The sequence below is a fragment of the Lottia gigantea genome, assembly GCF_000327385.1.
Source record: "Lottia gigantea unplaced genomic scaffold LOTGIsca_176, whole genome shotgun sequence".
NCBI classification, from domain to species: Eukaryota; Metazoa; Mollusca; class Gastropoda; family Lottiidae; genus Lottia; species Lottia gigantea.
The window spans coordinates 103,589-125,897 of record NW_008708241.1 but is presented as its reverse complement, the minus strand read 5'-3'; the positions used below and the strand labels follow the sequence as shown (position 1 = coordinate 125,897).

The 22,309-nt window shown below is 34.9% G+C and overlaps 1 protein-coding gene across 1 annotated transcript; it reads right to left on the bottom strand.

The window, feature by feature from the left end:
* Positions 1-277: 277 nt before the first annotated feature.
* LOTGIDRAFT_142208 (hypothetical protein) lies at positions 278-17,993 on the bottom strand (the record flags this gene model as incomplete). The annotated part of the gene is made up of 23 exons (XM_009051963.1): positions 278-399; positions 741-876; positions 1,578-1,739; positions 2,366-2,460; positions 3,262-3,391; positions 3,999-4,151; positions 5,026-5,112; positions 6,143-6,339; positions 7,160-7,252; positions 7,667-7,781; positions 8,074-8,396; positions 8,632-8,799; positions 9,125-9,243; positions 10,211-10,294; positions 10,444-10,466; positions 11,103-11,243; positions 11,877-11,987; positions 13,543-13,651; positions 14,825-14,958; positions 15,904-15,967; positions 16,212-16,280; positions 16,822-16,976; positions 17,898-17,993. The coding sequence occupies 23 exons, from the start codon at positions 17,991-17,993 to the stop codon at positions 278-280; spliced, it is 2,886 nt and encodes a 961-aa protein (XP_009050211.1).
* Positions 17,994-22,309: the final 4,316 nt, after the last annotated feature.

The window sequence follows — 22,309 nt, the reverse complement described above, 5'->3', positions numbered from 1 at the left end:
ACAAAAAAATATTTTTTGACCTTTCTTGATCGGTCACTCATTGGAATTCTGCTGGTAATTCTCTTCTTATTTATCTAATTATGAATCAATTATGGACATGTGAGACAAACTGGTATTATTCCAAGTCATTAGAACACCTCTACTTTCTATTTGTATAAGTATGAGCATTTTCATTTTCATAAATGAAAATAAGGGAACCCATCTTTAAACTCAGGAAAGAAACCATAATTTACATAAATAAGATATCGTTCATATTAAAAATATAATAAGTTTCTAACTAACCTCCGGCAGCTCTAGGTGTTTTGGTGCGTTTATCACGTTTTTCTCTGTTAACACTAAACGCTGAACCTGTCTTCAGAGCTTCTAATAGATTATCCATAACACCCTCTTGGTCATCATCTACAGGAAAACAAAAAATAGATGATATGTAAACAAAAGCCTTTCAGAAGAGGCTTAAATTTGAGCAAAAAAAAATTCTGACCTAGAAAAAAAGCAGAATGTTCCTTTCAATCCTGGAATCTCTTACTCAAAAACAATTTTATTTTCAGCCATGACTGTGCTAGAAAGTATAAACACAAAGCAGTGGGCAATAAGAGAACTATTTGGTTTATCAGTATAATGCATGGTTTAGGGCACGTTGAAGTTAAGACGCTTTCTAAGTCCAATCTCCCAAGATGTCACATACATCATGTTCAAAAAAAGAAAAGAAAAAAAATCAAAAATAACCAAATGGCTCGTACCTGTAGTCATATCTAACAATGCTTTCTGTCTAGCTTTCTTATCTTTCTTTTCTCTTTCTGCCTTCTCGCGTATCTCTTTAGCTCTTCTTATCTTCTCTTGAGTCTCTTGTATCTTAGTATTCTCTTTCTGGGCATTCTGTACATTAAAATAAATAAATAAATAAATATATATAACTTAGGCCATACAAAATAAATAGTCTGTTTTACAGGCCTTTTTTTTTCAAATTCGGGGGGAGAAGGTGAATTTGTTATTTATTATCTATAAGTGCTTTTTTAGATTTTCAACTGGAATAAATCAGATCGAGCGAAAGCATTTATTATGTATTACCACAAATTTAATGTACATTTAATATTAAGGCAACATTCAGGCGTTTTTGAAACAGACTATTTATTTTGTATGGACTTATTTGGAAATATGGGCAATTGTGGTCTACAAAATGCTTTATGACCTAAGAAAGAAACTGGTCATTGACCAAAACTCTTGGCTTTGATCTTTCCTGGGTTAAATGGAATTGAGTGATGATGACTTATTCAAGGTCATCCTACGTTAACAAGCCAACTCAAATTAGAACCCACAACCACCTCGCTATGTTATGTCACATGTTTAAAGATATGTAAAGAATATATGTTAACAAAATTATGCAATTGTTCCAACATCTGTATGCTCTTCCATGTCTGCCCTTTCCAACTACATCGCTGAAAGAGAATTTGGTTTAAGAATCTGTAGGTACCAGCTCCATCTTGGCTGCACTCTAACCCCAGGTTTGACAGGTTGTTCAAAAAATATCATGAATCTCTGAAAGTTAAACATCATATCTTAAATAAATCATAACTCACCAAAAAGCCATCTTTAAATGCCTTCAAATCACCAAAGAAATCTTCCAGTGAGTATTTTTTATTATCGAATGTTAAATATTTAGAGAGGTCCGTAAATAAGCTGTCTAATTTTTTATACATGTTGTTCAATACATCATACTGATCCTGAGCAGACGATATAAACTGGTACCAAAATGTTAAGGAGAAATATACCTTCGTTTTCGAAATTTCAGTTTTTCTTCTTGAAAATACCCATTAGCCTTTCATCATATATAAACAATGTTGTAAAATAACACAATCACAAATGTTGTGCAGTGTGCAACAAGGGAAATTTTGCTACGCCAGTTGCACCTCTAAGCATACTACTCTAAGCCCTACCCATTCCCAAATGTTCTGCCAAATATTGCTTTTGTCATATTGACAATTCCAAAAAAACTAGCAAGCTAAAAGTCTGTCAGAGCACTCCCATAAAGAGTGACATTTTATATCTTTAAACGTAAATGAAATGAATAGGGTTTTACATCCTACTGGCCTTAAACGTGCCGATATCCCATCTGTATATCATGTCATAGGAACAGATAGGACCCGATTTGTTAAGGTAACTAATCAAACTATGGAGGAACTGAAACATATTTTAAGTTAAGTACAAATCCAATAGATTATTCCCCCCCCCCCCTTTTTTTTTTTTCACTTTTGAATCCACTAATACAATATGGCAATATGTCTTGTAAGATCACTTCTCTCATGGCTGATGTTATGAAATTAATAAAGGATATATTCATAACATTACAGAATTCATCACCCTCCACAGCCGGTTGTTTCTGGGCTATTTTTAAATCTGTTTCTAGTTGTTTTAGCTGAGTTTCCATCCCTTTCAAATTTTTATTAATTTGTTCATCAGAAACTGAAAAAAAAGATACAAAACACTAGAATATTTCCTTAGTATAACACAAATGAATTTATCAGTATAGAAGAATTATCATTCAAAGGTAAAATAGAAGTATAAGATAATATATAAGTATAAGATAATTTATCAGTATAAGATTAGACTGTATTAAAATTTAATCATTATAAGGTATTTATCATTATCAGGTCATTTATCAGTATACGATAATTTGTTAGTCCAAGAAAAATATAACAATATAAGATAATCTATAAGTAAAAGATAATCTATAAGTATAAGATAATCTATAAGTAAAAGATAATCTATAAGTATAAGATAATCTATAAGTAAAAGATAATCTATAAGTATAAGATAATCTATAAGTAAAAGATCAGGTCATTTATCAGTATAAGATAATTTGTTAGTCTAAGAAAAATATAACAATATAAGATAATCTATAAGTAAAAGATAATCTATAAGTATAAAATAATCTATAAGTAAAAGATAATCTATAAGTATAAGATAATCTATAAGTAAAAGATAATCTATAAGTATAAGATAATCTATAAGTAAAGATTTATCATTATCAGGTCATTCATCAGTATAAGATAATTTGTTAGTCTAAGAAAAATATAACAATATAAGATAATCTATAAGTAAAAGATAATCTATAAGTATAAAATAATCCATAAGTATAAGGTAATATATAAGTATAAGATAATCTATAAGTAAAGATTGATTAATTATAAGATGATTTATCAGTATATAAGATAACTGATCAGTATAAGCTTATTTATTATTATATTATAAAAAAATATTTACCTCTTGCAGCTTTATCAGTATAAGTTAATTCATCTATAAAACCAGCTATATCAGGGTATTTTTTGTCCACCATTTCAGCTAAGAAATGCATCAGTGTTGTTTTACCATCTTGTGATTTTGTATTACCCAACTACAAGACAAGGCAAATTAATGTTTCTAATCATAAAAATGCCTCAAATATACATTGTCAGTATAAAAAGTCAGATTTCTTAAAAGTTTATGGGATCCAAAATCATAATGAGAGTAGGCTAATAAAACCCATAACATAGACTCTGTTGATATTCCCACAAGTCATCCTAAGATAAATTAGCTTCAAGTTCTTTCATCCTATTGAATTTTTAGCTCCATTATAATAAACATTTCATTCCATTTTATATTAGCTATTATTTTTCATATTGCCACTACAGTTAGGGTCTAAAGACGGCCTTCTTGAACGTGCGTTTGTTTGATGACTCCACCAGCGTATCAAATTTATTACCTCTCTAACACTGAGATTTTATGAAGGGAACAAAGGCGTATTCGGTGTCTCATGCTTCTCTGAATACATCTTTTTGTTCATGTCATAAAATCCCAGCATTGGAGAGGGAAGGAATTTGATTAGCTGGTGGAGTTATCAAACAGGCACACATTCAAGAAGGCTGTCTTAAGACTCTAAGAGAAGTGGCTTATCTAAAGGTCCGTCAACTATCCACTGGAGAGTTTGTTCAGTAATTCAAGGGCAATAACTCAGAACTTACTTTTGTTAAAAAGCTAACATCGAAACCAACAGTTTGAGCATTTCTGGAACCAGCATTTAAATAATTTCCTACCAACAAGATCAACTCCATTAATTTAGCAAACTTTTTACTTTTAATAACTTGATCACAGGCTTCAGTTCCTGCTACTAAATCCTGCAATTCAGAGAGAAATATCATACAGAATGGTACATGTATATCATGGAAATGTAAGATTTCAGGTCAGATTGGTGTATGCTCTCAACATATTACCAAATGATTTTTTTGATTTTTGCCAGGGCTGGATGCACGATATTTATGGTGACAAAATTCTTTCCAGATTGAGATTTCCAGATGAAAGGTAAGAATATTGAGCGTTATATTATATGGGCATTGCTACTACAAAATGAGAATGCATTTTATATTTTTTTTTATTCTTCCTGATGGGCAGAAACAATAAATGCCAAGCAGTCTAATTAGATTTTCAACATTTCAGGACCTTAAAGATAGGTTTCCTTATTTTTTAGTGTCAAATTAAACAAACTATTTGATTAATTGGTGTTTCTAATGAATTATCATGTATTCCTAATCATATCATTATGTTCTTATTGCATATAATTAACAGTTTTAAATGTTCATGTATATACAGTCTGAATAAACAAATAAAATACTTTTTGACCTTTCTTGATCGGTCACTCATTGATATTCTGTTAGCTAATTTTGAATTATTTATGGACATGTGAGACAAACTGGTACCTTCCAAATTATTAGACACCTGTTCTTTCTATTCATAAAAGTATTAGCATTTCATTTATGAAAATAAGGAACCCATCTTTAAAAACGCACATCCTGCAGTATAGCCTGTGTCCTCAGTTTTCCCATCGGACCTTTTTTGCTTTTTTCATATCAGTCACATCCAACCTACATGATGCGGGAAATCATTTTGAAAACTTTAAGAGGTCTATCTATGGCAGTGTCTAACTCTGGAACTCCCAACTATAGAGTTAGCCACCAGGACTACTTGCTATATAAGTTGAATAACACTACTTACAGGTTTAATATCAGCCACTAACTCAGGAAATCTCATTTTAAATAACATAGAGTTTAGTCTAGGTGTTATTCTTTTTATTTTAGACATCTAAAATAATACAAAGAGCAACATTAGAGGGACAGTATTCAAAATGTTCATTTTCACAAACGTCATAAAATTTTACCTGAATATATGTCTAAAGTATGCTACTTGTATCTATGTATCAACTTGATCAAACTGAATTTGTTTTAAAAGGGTTAATTAAAGATAGTGGACCACAGCCATATACGCCCACCACGTCATGCGGATGGTAAATATTCAAGATTTTGCGGCAAGGGCAATAACTCTGCTTCTAACGGTCGAAAATAGCTCAAATTTGAACTTGATCTTCAATTTAAGAATATGTATACACATACCGAATTTCATTTCATTCCATCAAAAAATCTAGATTTTTGAGTGTGTACAAGCAAATGTTGACCGACGGACGGACAGGGGTGCCGACAATATACGTCCACATAGAGAGATGTAGGCGTATAAAAACGGAGATTACTAATTGTTAATTCAGCAGTTTGACCTAGTTTTGGTGCATAGTATATACAAATTTGACCAAAACATTTTTTCGACCTACAAGAAATTTAAACTTTCACAGTATCGCTGTAGTGTACAAAACCATGGATTTTTCATCTCATCTCCACAAGTCTGCTCAAAAATTCAAGTTTTAACTCTTCTTTTCACTACTTTGGAAGTATTGGGAGGCAGTTTCAACAGCTTCAGTAATCAAAGCCAGAATCCAAAAATGAAATGAAATGAAGGGAGTTTTACGTCCTACTTTTCTGCACCATGTGGGCTAATGAAGACGGGCAACACCATGCAGGGTGCGATGAGGGAAATTTTGCCAGGACAGCGGCATTAGCCTGCTCTTTTTCGACTTCCAACTGTCGAGGGATCTTTAACGTGCACAGCCTGTAGCACACGGGGCCTCGGTTTATTGTCCGATCCGAACGACTAGATGCTTTATCCATGTCAGTCCATCTTACCTGCATCACTGACAGGGGGAAACCGGGTTGAAAAATTCGAAGGTATTATCTCGACCTATGCCGGGATTGAACAAAGCCAGAATCCAAAAGAACTACCCTACCGTAACACAGAACTGTTCTGCCTCAGCTAGATCTTTATAATCATCCTGTAGGCCTGCTATCTTATTCATTTCTTCTGGTGTTGGCATAAACTTAATCAACTGTTCTACAACTGTAGCAGATAGTGATTCTTCATCCATAGCTAATATACGCCGCTTCATTTCTGCATATGGTACTTTTATAGAACCCAAAAATATAGCTGAAATGATATGAAAGTTTTGCATCCTACTTTTCTGTCTGAAAACAGACAACACAATGCATAATCTACGATGGCAATTTTTCCAAAACCGGCATTAGCCCACTCTTTTTCAATTTCTAACTGTTGAGTAGTGTTGAAACGGTTAATGAATTTTACAAACCGGGTAATCGTCCGCAATAACCGTTTGTTACCAGGCTAATTACTAAACTCACCGTTAACTAAACTAGAGTAAGTGTAAATGAGTACACAGGAAGATTTTGGCTAGTTCCCCGCGAACTGTCGGTACAAATCGACAGATACCAAACAACCCATTGATATTTGAAGCGTCTGCTTCAATGTAAGATTACGAGCGGGCCTGACATAGTTCAGATCCATTGTCACTCATTGCTATAATCTCTAACAGATCAAAGGTTTTTATACCAGTTGTGGGTTCAGTGTAATGAGTGTATCTCATTGAAATCGCCGCGAATCAGTGTACTGGTTCCACAACTGGTATAAAACTAATAGTTTTTACTTCTTATAAAATTGACGGTTAACCTATAATCTCAAATCAGACCCGGTTACCTGTGAAATACTACCCGAAATCGGTTAACTGATTAACCGTTTCAACACTACTGTTAAGGGATCTTCAATGATTACAGCCCGTACCACACACAGCTTCAATTTGTTGTCTTGTCCAATCGATCTAACGCTTTTTCCATGTAAGCCCCTCCAATCTGCATCACTCAAAAACATGTCCACCTATACCTGGATGAAACCCCAGACCTCCAAGTTATTGTTCAAGTATTTAACTATTTAATAACTACAGATTCATACTCACATAAGTTTTGTCCCATTTTGCCATCCAGAACTTTTAACTCTTTCACTTTCCTGGCAGGTTTTTTAGTTTCTTCACCATCTGTTTCTTTCTTAGCTATAAGAACAGAACAAAATTCCATTTCACAAATTTAAAAATACTTTTCCTTCATTTTGATGTCCTCAGAATAAGAGTCCTCACCATTCCCATGCCACAAGTTTTTGTTAGGGGGTGTCGTTTGGACACGTTGACCATCCCCATGCCACAAGTTTTTGTTAGGGGGTGTCGTTTGGACACGTTGACCATCCCCATGCCACAAGTTTTTGTTAGGGGGTGTCGTTTGGACACGTTGACCATCCCCATGCCACAAATTTTTGTTAGGGGGTGTCGTTTGGACACGTTGACCATCCACATGCCACAAGTTTTTGTTAGGGGGTGTCGTTTGGACACGTTGACCATCCCCATGCCACAAGTTTTTGTGAAGTAAAGATATGTTACATATAAATAAACATGTGCTCTACTTTAACTTACGTGGTGCTTTAACAGCAAACTGTTCTTCTAATCCTTTCAATAAATCATCTGATTCTAATTCAGTTTCATCTATTTTAACCCATAATGATTCTTTATCTAGATTTCTTACATTTACCTACATATAAAACAGATGGTCTTTTATCAATAGCCATTATTTTATATTCAAGATATCACAAAAGAAGAGTTTTCGAAATTTAATCCTGCTTTTCAGTTATGCCTGGGAAACACTATGCAGTATGCAATGAGGTAAATTTTGACAAATTAATGACAATTGACTATTGATGGACAACAGGCACAACTATGTTTCTATTGAATTGTAGGAGAACAGGGAGTCAGAGTTTATTACTAAAAAGTGTCAAGGATTGGAATTGAACCAGTAATACATATTACAAAAAAAAAGTTTCTACCTTATTCCAATTTAATCTTTTAGTCTGTGTGTTGGTGCTATATTTTTTCTTCATGGTCATTCCAAAAGGTAAGACATTAGTAGGAGGAGAGGGGGCACCTGGTGGACTCATGAATCCAGGAGGTGGTGGAGGACCACCCATACCAGGTGGAGGAGGAGGTGCAGGAGGACCTCCTGGGAAAGGAGGTGGAGGGGGAACACCACCACCAGGGAAGGGAGGAGGAGGTGGGGGAGGAGGTCCACCACCACCAGGAAATGGTGGAGGAGGGGGAGGGGGAGGACCACCACCTGGTCCAGGAGGAGGAGGAGGGGGAGGAGGTCCACCTCCACCTCTTGTTATAGCTGAGCTTACTACTGCTCCTATACCATCTTTTTCCTGAAATAAAGAGTCAAAATCTGAATTCTATGGACAATCAAACATGCTTGTATTGGAAAGCAATGATCTGGTGGATCAAAGCACGAAACTTTGGAACAGAGCTGCACAAAATCTAAGCATCATCATAAGGATGGAATGTGAGAGAGCTGTAAGTATGTTGAAGATGTTAATTGGATGGATGACTTACTTTTTGTTTTAATTGCTGGTTTTCTTGTTCTAAAGCTTTGATTTTTTCCTCAAACCCAGCAGCTTTTGCTTCAGCTTCCTGTTTAGCTGTCAAAGCTTCATGGAATTTAGCATTATCTATTGCACTTTCAGAATCTTCGAATTTTGACTTCTCTGTTAAATTACCTGAAATACAAGACAATTTGAAATTTTTGGCCGTGTGTTCCATTGGTATCAGATAACCGATTTCCAACAGATTTTTCCTCCAGAGACTAAATTGAGATTAACTTTTGGAGATCAGGGCTGTTGATTGGCCTGTACTAGCCAGTCTTATCTGATAGGAATGCATGGTTGAGATTTTTTTCTTTAGGACATTTTTTTTACAGTTTAAATTAGACAAAAATTGGCGCTAAAAAGTCTAGCTATGAATATCTTATCACAGGAACAGTCCTACTCTGTGTTTGATTCTGATTCCAAAATATCCCAACATTAATTCCACATTGTAACTTACTTAATAATGGTTCTACATCTATTTCAAATCTTTGTGTAGCTCTAAAATCAGGGTCCACACCACTCCGATGTAAAACGATCTGTGTAACACATTCTTCTATTAATTTATAATACTGAGGTCTGAAAAAATTACAAACACAATCCTCAATTCCCAACATAATCCTCAATTCCCAAGACAATCCTCAATTCCCAAGACAATCCTCAATTCCCAAGATAATCCTCAATTCCCAAGACAATCCTCAAGTCCCAACATAATCCTCAATTCCCAAGACAATCCTCAATTCCCAAGACAATTCTCAATTCCCAACATAATCCTCCATTCCCAAGACAATCCTCAATTCCCAAGACAATCCTCAATTCCCAACATAATCCTCCATTCCCAAGACAATCCTCCATTCCCAAGACAATCCTCAATTCCCAATACAATCCTCAATTCCCAAAATAATCCTCAATTCCCAAGACAATCCTCAATTCCCAACATAATCCTCAATTCCCAACACAATCCTCCATTCCCAACACAATCCTCAATTCCCAACATAATCCTCAATTCCCAACACAATCCTCAATTCCCAACACAATCCTCAATTCCCAAGAAAATCCTCAATTCCCAACACAATCCTCAATTCCCAACATAATCCTTAATCCCCAACACAATCCTCAATTCCCAGGAAAATCCTCAATTCCCAACCTAATCTTCAATTCCCAATACAAACCTCAATTCCCAACATAAACCTCAATTCCCAATACAAACCTCAATTCCCAACACAATCATTACTAAGTAAAGTAATTTTCCTCAAAATGTTACGTGTAGTTATTAGAAAAATGTGAATTTTAAATAGAAAATGCTATGGCAAATTTTCAATTTAGTTTTCAGTCTGATGACCGTGAAGTAGTCATCTTCACTCATAATTCCAGCTGAGCCAGCTATAAAGGGTTACAGATGATACGGGAAAGTTATATGCCAAGAGTTTTTGATCATTAAAAAAGCATCTAGTAGAAGGGATCCTTAGTTGTTATGGCACCTAAACTATTGCACCTTTACCAAAAAACAGATCATTAGTAAAATAAAATGGTGAGAAAAGCTTACCTAGAATATATATCATCTCTAATAGATAGTAAATGTTGTAATATTGATAAAAAATACGGTTCTGCTATCGTATTACCAATAGTACTATTTAATATATTAAAACACGACAGTGGATCTGTATACATTGGTTAAGAAAAATACTCATTTCTCCAAGAGAAGCTATCTTTTTTACTATTATGCCAGTATGCAAATTCATTGTACACAGGGTTTTGGGGTGGACAGTGGCTCTGAACCCAACAACATGCCAAAGCCAGTGCTTTCGGCAGTCTGCTTGGTGTCAGATATCAGCCCCTGTCATCAAACATGTCTTCATAAATATTTTGGATGAAAATGTTGGTATCTTCTGGTCCCAATTAAACAATGTCATATATTTCCAGCTGCACCAAAAATCTTAAAGCTGTCACAAAGGACTTGAGATATAATAAGTAAATTTTTCGATAATGACATCCTAAACCGCTTAAATGACCTTCACCCCATAGCCATCACCAGTTGTGTATGGTTGTGAATTAGAATAGCGGTCAATATTTTCGAACACAATTCTCCTTGTGAGTTGCCTTCTGTGCTCATGTACGCTTTGATTATTCGCGATCATACGTAGCTGGTAATCGCTATGGTGTTAGAGCACCTTCAGTTTCCGAACCACAGACATCTGACTAAAAATTGGAACAGTGCAAATCAAAGCTATCAGCTGCCATAATGGCATCCTAAATGCTTAGTTTTAATGACATTGCAAGAACCACAGATGTCTGATTGAAAATTGGAACATTGCAAATCGATGCTATCAGCTGCAATAATGGCATCCTAAATGCTTAGTTTTAATGAAATTGCAAGAACCACAGACGTGCAAGAAAGGTGCAATTCAATGCTATCAGTGTCCCCATTTTAATGAAACATTATTAAAGTAAAAAGGATATTCTAATTCTAATCTAATATTATCATAACGATGTGAAAATTCTTCATGATCTTCTTCTTTATGTGCGTTAAAAATATCTACATGGGTTTTTAATTCATTATCATCGAACTGGTCTAGTGTCTGAAAAATTCAAGAAAACTATGAATCATGGGTAAGGTTGTAACGATTCAATACACTTCACGATACTCACCCAACTAAGTGCAATAATTATCATGATTCATTTATTATAGAAGGAAAGAGAAAAAATAGTTGAAATTTGTAAAATTACTAACAATTTTGTCACTATTAAGCACTTGAGAACATTAAGTAAGGAATTGTGATACACATCTCAAATTTCAAACTCAGAAATGATTTTTTGCAAATTTTGATGTGAAAATCATACTTGGAAAATGAAAACATGACACAATTTCTTATACACACAAGGATTCTGTGTCATTTGTTATCAAAAGGGGCTAAGAATTAATTGTGACGATACATCATGATAATTTTCATCCAACGCAATGCAACAATAAGATAAGAAGGATTGACCTAGAATGACCTTATCCGAACATGTGCCAATATTATAAGGCTATTTGCGATAGTGACATCATAAAATGTTTAGTTTTAAATATGACCTAAAATTGGTATGATGCAAACTGATGCTATCTTAACAATCCCTTGAATAGCAAAAATTACATACTCTCAAAAAAACTTGCGCTGATACTATAGAAAAATATTTCAAAAGAGCAGACGGATTCAAAAAAAGAAACTTACAGGTAGTAGTTGGTTTAATCCTGTTCTCATAAATTCATTACGTAAATGTAATCTAAAATCTAGATCTTCTGGTGTACTGACTATAGCATTTACCAACTGCATACAGGCTACCTGAAATTTATAATAAGATAAACTGTTGACAATAATTATAGTCAATAATGTCATGATGAGATAGCAAACTGGGCTGCCATGATGAGATAGCAAACTGGGCTGCCATGATGAGATAGCAAACTGGGCTGCCATGATAAGATAGCAAACAAGGCTACCATGTTGAGATGACAAACTTGGCCGCCATGATGAGATAGCAAACAAGACTGCCATGGTGAGATAGCAAACAAGGCTACCATGATGAGATAGCAAACAAGACTGCCATGATGAGATAGCAAACAAGACTGCTGTGATGAGACAGCAAACAAGACTGCCATGGTGAGATAGCAAACAAGACTGCCATGATGAGATAGCAAACAAGACTACCATGATGAGATAGCAAACTGGGCTGCCATGATGAGATAGCAAACCAGACTGCCATGATGAGATAGCAAACAAGACTGCCATGTTGAGACAGCAAACAAGACTGCCATGATGAGATAGCAAACAAGGCTGCCATGATGAGATAGCAAACTGGGCTGCCATGATGAGATAGCAAACAAGGCTACCATGATGAGATAGCAAACTGGGCTGCCATGGTGAGATAGCAAACAAGGCTACCATGATGAGATAGCAAAGTGGGCTGCCATGATGAGATAGCAAACAAGGCTACCATGTTGAGATAGCAAACTTGGCTGCCATGATGAGATAGCAAACAAGACTACCATGTTGAGATAGCAAACGAGACTGCCATGATGTGATGGCAAACAAGGCTGCCATGGTGAGATAGCAAACAAGACTGTCATGATGAGATAGCAAACTAGGCTGCCATGATGAGATAGCAAACAAGACTGCCATGGTGAGATAGCAAACTTGGCTGCCATGATGAGATAGCAAACTTGGCTGTCATGGTGAGATAGCAAACTTGGCTGCCATGATGAGATAGCAAACAAGACTGCCATGTTGAGACAGCAAACAAGACTGCCATGATGAGATAGCAAACAAGACTGCCATGATGAGACAGCAAACAAGACTGCCATGATGAGATAGCAAACTGGGCTGCCATGATGAGGTAGCAAACTGGGCTGCCATGATGAGATAGCAAACAAGACTGCCATGATGAAACAGCAAACAAGGCTACCATGATGAGATAGTAAACTGGGCTGCCATGATGAGATAGCAAACCAGACTGCCATGATGAGATAGCAAACAAGACTGCCATGTTGAGATAGCAAACAAGACTGCCATGATGAGATAGCAAACAAGACTGCCATGATGAGATAGCAAACTGGGCTGCCATGATGAGGTAGCAAACTGGGCTGCCATGATGAGATAGCAAACAAGACTGCCATGGTGAGATAGTAAACAAGGCTGCCCTGATGAGATTGCAAACCAGACTGCCATGATGAGATAGCGGACAAGACTGCCATGGTGAGATAGCAAATGAGACTGTCATGATGAGATAGCAAACTAGGCTGCCATGATGAGATAGCAAAAAAAACTGCCATGATGAGGTAGCAAACAAGTTGCTATGACTGATGGGAACAAAGTGAGTACCTAGCATAAGAAAAAGACTTACCTGCATAGCTATATTGTCTCTCATACCCAGTCCCATTATAATAGGTATAAATCTATCTTGACTTCGTATTTCACCACATACTGTTATACCTTCTAATGCCTTCTCTTGTCTGAAAATAACATAGATTCATAAAAATGAAATGAAATGAATGGAGTTTTACGTCCTACTTTTCTGCACCATGTGGGCTAATGAAGATGGGCAACGCCATGCAGGGTGCGATGAGGGAAATTTTGCCAGGACAGCGGCATTAGCCTGCTCTTTTTCGATTTCCAACTGTCGAGGAATCTTTAACGTGCACAGTCTGTAGCACACGGGGCCTCGGTTTATTGTCCAAACGACTAGACGCTTTTTCCATGTCAGTCCCTCTTACCTTCATCACCGACAGGGGGAAACCGGGTTGAAAAATCCGAAGGTATTATCTCGACCTATGCCAGGATTGAACCCTGGACCTTCAGGTTAGCGAGCAAGCGTCTAACTTACTGAGCCACTGCGGCTCCCATAGATTCATAAAAAACTACCATTCTAAATGAATTTATAACATAGTGCTTCCATAAATGTGATCTTATCATTTGCTTAAAGACGCATGTGCCTGTGCTTCCATGACAAGATTATCGTGTCCCCGACAGGATTTATAATATCAAACTAGTTTGATAATTGTCTCCGACAGTTTTATCGTCTACAAGACAGACCGTCATCATCCAATCAGATTCAGTTTCCTTTCAATTGCATGCTCCACACGTAAAAGTGGAAAACAACCGACTGAAGATTTTTGTCTCCTTGTGTGCCCGTGTCAGTCGTTGAAACTCAAGACAAGACTCCAATCGGCGACAAAAGATCGCTCGTGTGTCGGTACCTTAACCTGCTGATAGAGACGGTGTGCAAATCCAGGGATCAAAGGTCACAGGGTCACATGATACTAATAAAGTGAAAGTAGCCCTGATGCATAATTGCTATCAAGAATGGAATAGAGGCAGATGTTTTTCAGACTACAACATGTGGTGAATTGACCATCCTAGAGGCTAAATAAAAAGGACTTGAGGAATAAAGGACACAATAATAAAATCTGGAGAGGAACAAAAGTCTAATTATCATGTTAGTTTACTTCCAGTTATCCATATCTAATAAATATCAACAAAGGCTATAACTGTAAGATTGTGCAATGAGGGAAATTATGCCAAGACAACCGAATGACTACACTACTGGTTTATTTAGACGACTACATCCTATCAAAAGAAATCGCATTGTGAGTGAGTGTGTTGGAAAGAGTGAGATGGAAACTTACCCATTAGGTGGTACTAAACAGATAGCAGCTAATAATCGTACAGCCTCTAACATAGTGGCAGGATCAGACGGATCTATAGTTCGTGATAATATTATCAATGCCTCTTCGTGATTTAAGATTTGTAATAAACCATACTGAAAATATAACAATCATGCTTTTAGTAATAGACTATAGTGTTTATCACAAGGAAATACAACATTAAATGAAAATTAGATTACAATTTTGTTTCGTAATTTTTTTTTGTCTAACTCCATAGTAATCCTACAAGATCTATACCAATACTGTGTACCATTGACGTTCATTTCAACCAATCACAGCATGTCATGCACAATCCCTGTCTTAATATAGACTATCGTATTTGTGGGATAGCGAGACCTAAAGTAGTGCGATATGACCAATGAGATTATGAGACTGCTGATACTCGTTTGTAAAAGTGATTCTGATTGGTTGGAGAGCAGCACATAATTGTCTGCTATATATAGCTTTGAATTGTCACCAGTACGTGACCTTTGTATAAATTACAATATTCAGACAGACAAAATTAATAATAAACGAAATGAAATTGTATTCTAATTTTAACTAAATTCAGGACAACGAGACAATGTGATAGAAATTTTTTTTATAATTGTTAATCCATGATCTGAGGAAATTGATTTTATAAAGTATTTTCTGTCACTAAAATTTTCAACCAATAAAATGCTCTGTTCAATAACAGAATTGGGAATTTTCATATGAAGAGGTTGCCAAAGTATCACATCTGAGGAATTGGGTAAGGCCAGAATGGTAGTTTGATCTCATAAAGTAAACAAGACCGTAACTTTATCAAGGCAAATGAGGCAATGCCTCATGCCCAATTTGCCTCAAATCACCCTACTTACGGCCCTAGTGATTCTTTGAACACCAAAATACATTCCAAAAATTCAGTGGAATCTTAGCAAAAATATCATTAGTTTACAAGGTCAATTTGAATAAATCACAACATTGAAAAAGCTCAGGTACCATCATGCTATAGTGAATTTTTAATAAATACTATTATTTTCCATTTGGTGTATTTGGACGTATTTACAAATAAGTCTCACCTTATTATTCATATAAGCTTTTAAACATCGTACACATTCATATGTACTTCTTCTATCTGATTTACTGCAATATCAATAAAAAATCGTTCAAATTAAAATTCTTATTATTCTTCAATTGGGTTCATGACCTCTCTGGATCTGCCTTGATTTGCAGAAATTTGTTACCACTGCGTTGATGACAGTAATTCTTCACCTTGCTTCCACAAAATCTCAATTTTGGAACCAAAATGGAAGTTTCTGAACACTGCATTTACAACAAGAAGCACTAGGAATTTGTGAGTAGGAGAAAAATGATCAGGGCTACTTACGAATCACAGCAGTATGTTAAATTTCTTAAAATTCCATTGAAACCTTTTTCACCAAAATCTTGAATCCAACTAAAAACAAATAATCATAACATCTCTAAATCAAGATATTTTGGCCAATGTCTTGCAGTCAGTGATTTACAAAATACAATGACAATTATTTTTTACTGTTAAAATAGTGTTGGATACATCATTTTGTTTGTAGAGCGATTTAAAAAATAGAAATAAACAAAGCAAAAAATTCAAGGATGGTAATATTTCAGTAAAATTAAAACTTTCGTCCTGTTTTTGTTATTCGTTATTATTTTGAATATTGCCACTTTAGTTAGGGTCTAACGACAGCCTTCTTTAGCGTTCTTCAAATTAACCTTTTAACCTCAACTGATAAACACTGCGTCACAAAATGCCAGCGGTGGAGAGAGTAGAAATTGGATTGATTCAAGCTAGGTCAAAAGATTAATTTGACGAATGTTCAAGACAGCTGTAGTTAGACCCGAAATGAAGTGGCTACATTAAAAAATACAGCAAATAAAAAAAACGAAAGGAAAGTTTGATCTAATATGAATTAGACTGGTAATAATGAGATCTAAAGGTAAGATAAAGTTTATATTACCTGACAGGATTACTAGTTAAAGAAACTCTTAAAGATTCTAAAACTCTTAATCGTTTTTCTCCCTTTAAATCAGCATTAGATAATTCATTAATAAAATCTTGAGGTGTGTCTGTATCGCCTTTTGGCTGAAAAAACAAAAAAAAAACAAATTTTAACTATTGTCAGTATATGAAGAGAGAGCCTCATCTCTTTCCACTCACAAAATACTACGAGAAACACAATCATTCTGAAATCAAAATGGCCGTCTCTGGTAGATAGCTTATGTCATTACATAAAAAAACCTGTTTTAAAAGAAGGTAAAATTTGCTAAGGTTCATAGAGGTGTGTGACAAGACAAAACCTTCAATAATTGCCGGGTTTACCCTTACGTTTGCCTCAGATGGACAAAAGGTCGTGTGCCACAGATTTAAGAGGTCCTTTGATTTTTGGAAATGAAAAATGTTGACGTTACATCAAAATTTCACGAAAAAAAACATGGGCATAGATACAGCAACCAATAGTTTTAACTCATTTGAAACTTGTTCTTAAGCCTGTCACAGATGAGAGGAAACTAGCTGAGCTGTTTCCTGCACTGAATTTTTAGTGAGATTTCTGCCTCATGAGGCTGTGAGGAAAATATCTATCTTGTTTGATATTTTCTGCCTCAACAGGCCAGAAATTCACCGTGTGCGGGCGTCTTAGCTGCCAGCTGAGCTAGAAAAAGTAGCTAACCAATAGAAATGCATTGACAGATCACATGGTATCATAACGGTAACCATGAATGATGCAATTTTAGAAGATCAGCTTGCTGAACTTCCTGTGTCTAGACGCTGTTTATGAGGTCATTTTGATCATTTATGTGACACAGATGCAATCCGAACGTTCTTCAGTTGTTTTCCTTGACGTTCGGAATTGGCCGAAGATTTTCTAGTGAGATAATAGCTCAGACGAGAGCTGTCGTCTGCATTGAAAAAAATAGTGAGAATGTTGCTCAGTTGACAGCCTCTCGAGGCAGGATGCTCAGCTAGTTCCTCTCATCTGTGGCAGGCTTTACAGGAGATTCAATCTCCAATAGCAGTACTTTATAATCATGTTACCTTTGAGGCGCCTTTATAATGCATAGCTAACATAGATCTTTTTAATGTAATATCTCGTTTACGTAATGGTGCTTTCTTCTCTTCTGTTAAATTCATATCATCCTGGAAAAAAATTAAAAATATCTAAATTTCATCCATACATAGTTCCACAAATTTCAGCAAAAATAGACACAACAAAAGCCACAAAGTAGTCAAGGGCATTTCAAAACACATTTCATTGTTATTATGATTAAAATAATTTTGGAAACACACTCCACTGATGAGGATTATATATCTGAAACATGTGTTGGCAACATCATTGACAATTTTTTCAAAGACACTTGTTTTGACCCATTTCATGTCTACGTCTTTGAACTTTTGTGTTTTTTCCTTTTTGAATAGCAATTTGGGCAGATACATGTCAATTTTGCTCCTTTTTCAACTAAACCAAAAAAATCTCCCCCCTCCCCCCCCAAAAAAAAACCCAAATGAGCATCTCTGACAGTGAAGCAAAAAAAAGCCTTTTTAAAAATGTTCAATAAGATCTGAAACAATAACAAAAATTTCTTACTAGCATCTTTTCAAATTTTTCATGGACCTCTTTATCCGGCATATTATCCATTTGATTAAAAGGGTCTGGTGCGAACCCTCCATTGGACCCATTGTCATCCTGTACTCCTTTAGGAAAGGTTGATGTACTCTTTGGTTTTGTTTTCTCTTTACCTAGTCGGAAGGTACCACCGACCTTATCAAGCTGAAAAAAAAACAGACAAATTTATATATATGTAATTTAGTGTCCAAAAGTTGTCTCTTATCTCTTCAATATAGTCGAAAATTATTACAAATTTCTATCTTATTTCTCTGCAACCAGTTAATATTGCATTATGGATTATGTAATAAATATTTTTATCACACAACAGTTCTGTTCTCTGGTAGATAACACAGGTTCATAACAACGATATGAACTCATAGCAACGGTTAATAACTATGTAAATTAGGCCATGTATTCATGCATCATGTAAACAGAACAACATATCATTCTTTGAAGTTGACGAAGATGGTAAACGGCATAAAATTGTATCACATAATTGTTTTTACCAAGATCTTTTCTGAGTAGAAAGGTTTAAAAAGACTGACCTTAAAATGATGGGCCAATATAGAAAGAATTTAAGGAAAATTTCCTCTTATTGATAGTTGTGTGATAAATAGAATCTTTCACTTGTGTTTATGTAATATGAAATTCAGTGCCAGATTAAAAATTTTCATCGCCAAGATTCTGGAAATATTAAATCTGGCAACTCTGGCAAATAAATTTCATATTACATAAGCACTTGTTTACGATCCTCTATATGATATTATGTTATTTACAATTCATATACTTCTATATAACACAGAAACATCATGAATAATACAAGACTAAAGGCATCATGAATATGTTCATTTTGATTAGTTAAATCCACTGGCGAAATGCAGAATATTGATAAAGTAAACCATGGTAATCATTATTACATTCAAAAAATATAACAGTTGACTTAAGTGAACATCATTCATGACATCAGAATATGAGTCTCTCTGAATCAAGGGTTTGATTTGAACAAACTCATACACTCATAGTATAATAGTTTACTAATGTTATTTGTAACATTAGAAACAGTACAAATTTTATGCTCTAATAAATATAGATTATAGTTTCAAAATGCCAAATGCCAATCAAATTAATTACATGTGTATTATATAACAAGCTTTTTTTAATTATTCAATAAAAAATCTAAATATCAAACTTCATGATTAAAGGGAATATAGTCATTTACTTAAAGGGATTGTAACGAATTTTCTAAAAATTTCATTTGTATTGGGAACACTTTATGATTTCACTATAGCAAAAACTGCTGTTAACCTTGGTGATAGTGACCTCATCAAATTCATATAATCAAAAGAACCTCAGACATCTGATTGAAAATTTGAATGGTGCAAATGGATGCTATCAGTGTCCCCTATACACAAGGTTGTGTAGAGATTAATTTCAACTCTTTGTACCGCTATACTTAAAAAGTCAAAATCTACACACGAAACATGAAAATGCCAATATTAATGGTTCAGAATTGACAACAGTCACTGATGGCTTTTTGCTGGATTGCAGGACAGAATCTAGATTTCAATTCTGAAAATTTGAACTCTTGCAGAGCAAACATTTTGATGACTTATTCCTTTAAAAGTCATGATTAGCAATTTTCAAGGGTTGATTTGAATATATATGAAAGTAGTGGCATAATCCCTTCAAATACACTTATAACTAGAAATTTCACTTTCTATTTCTATATATATAATACTGTATGTCTTGTCTATTTATGGCAGAGTATAAGAAAAAATGAGTGTCATTTTAACTTTTAAATGCAGATAATTCTAGACACACATGGATTTGAAGGCTACATTTTCAACAGTGAGCTGTGAACACACTGATAAGCTTAGCTAAGTAAGTTCCTGTTTCTAGGACTATGGTATGATTGATCAAACTGAAGGCGAACATGTCCCTTTAAGAAGTTTACAAGACATGAAGTAACACAGGATATACAAAATAAATTTCTTACAACTATTCACTTCCTCTTGGTTATATTCTAGCTATATATTACTTATGCATCTCTGATGTTCAATTCTAGCAAAACATATACCGGTATTGCATTCACACATTTTGCCAAATTTAACATAATTATCAAAACTCTAAGACAATCCCAAAATATATCATTGAATTTGAAGTATGTATAATATTATACTCTGACAAAACTAAGAAGACAGTAAACACGACAACAAGCTAGACTTAAAACCATGTCCAAGTTATGTTTTTGTATTTTCAACCTTCAATATACAGCATAAGTAATAACCATTGCCTCAAATATCAAAATATAACTGTTTTGGAGTGAAAAATTAACAAGAAATATTCCTTACATTGCTTCCAAATGGCTTCTTACTCATGATAATCCTAGCATTTGATAATAAAACATAACAGTAAACAGGACAAGAATCTTGTCCTCAAGTTTTCTATTTTTAGCCTTCAAAATATTAACTTATATACAGCATATAAAGTACATCACCTCAAATATCAAAATATAACTGTTTTAGGATGAAAAATTAACAAGAAATATTCCTTACGTTGCTTCGAAATGGCTTCTTACTCATGATAATCCTAGCATTTGATACAAGTTAACTCTTAATTCAACTTCCTTTTCCTTTCACAGCTACTTGATATGCAAAGTGATTACTATATGACATACCAATGTATTTATTGTATACCAGTCAATGGTGTCATGGTACACTTTCGGTTAACTATTTTATTGACCCACTTACTTTGTTGTATTTATTATTCGATTTTGCTAGCATGACAAAATGATAAAATACTGGTAGTGATATCAGGGAAGGGAAGGTTTGATTATCCCAAATGTGCAGGCCCAGGATGGAACAAATACCTCATATTGAAAAGTCAAGTTTACCTCAAAGTCCGATACCTCAAACCTTAAAGTTGGATTTAGCTCATACCTCAAAGTTGGGTTTTGGGTTTACCTCATACCTCATAGTTGGGTTAACCATTAAGTCTGGTAGGTCATACCTCAAAGTCTATTTTACCTCAAAGTCTGGTAGCTCATACTTCAAAGTCTGGTAGCTCATATCTCAAAGTCTGGTAGCTTATACCTCAAAGTCTGGTAGCTCATACCTCAAAGTCCAGTACCTAATACCTCAAAGTCTGGTTTACCTCAAAGTCTAGTACCTCATACCTCAAAGTCTGGTACATCACAAATCAAAGTCTGGTATCTTAAAGTCCAATACCTCAAAGACTTATGAATCATAACAAATATTTTTAAGAAAACCCAAAACATATGGTTAACAGACAATTCCCAAATTATTATTTGGAATGAGTGACTCAATGCAGTGGCGGAGCCAGGTGTACGTTCGAAAGGGGGGGGGGAGATATCTGAGATGATTGCCCGAATCTCTCACACCTAGTTGTGAGATTTTTGCCGGAAAAACTTTCTTTTGGGGCTACAAGGGGAGGGGGGCTCTTTGTTTAACATAATTTTGCCTTTATTTTTTCAAAATTTTTGATGTTTTTTTCAGGTTTAAATTTCTGGACTATCATCCTTCAAAATATGTCTAGGATTCAACAGTGAGTTATATTAAAATATTCAGTACACTCCCTTTAATAAATTATCTAGGTCAAGATAAGTTATATTTATAATAGTGTAATTGATACAAGTTTATATTTATACTTCAACTTCAGATAATTTATAAAATAAACACTTAAATTTATATCAATATCTTCTCATCCACTAACAGTGCTTATTTCAAGCTACTGACACGTTTTGGATATACAATCCTCATCAAGATAGCTTGTTTGAAATCTGGGATAGACTTTCACAATAGGACCTCAGGCATATATGATT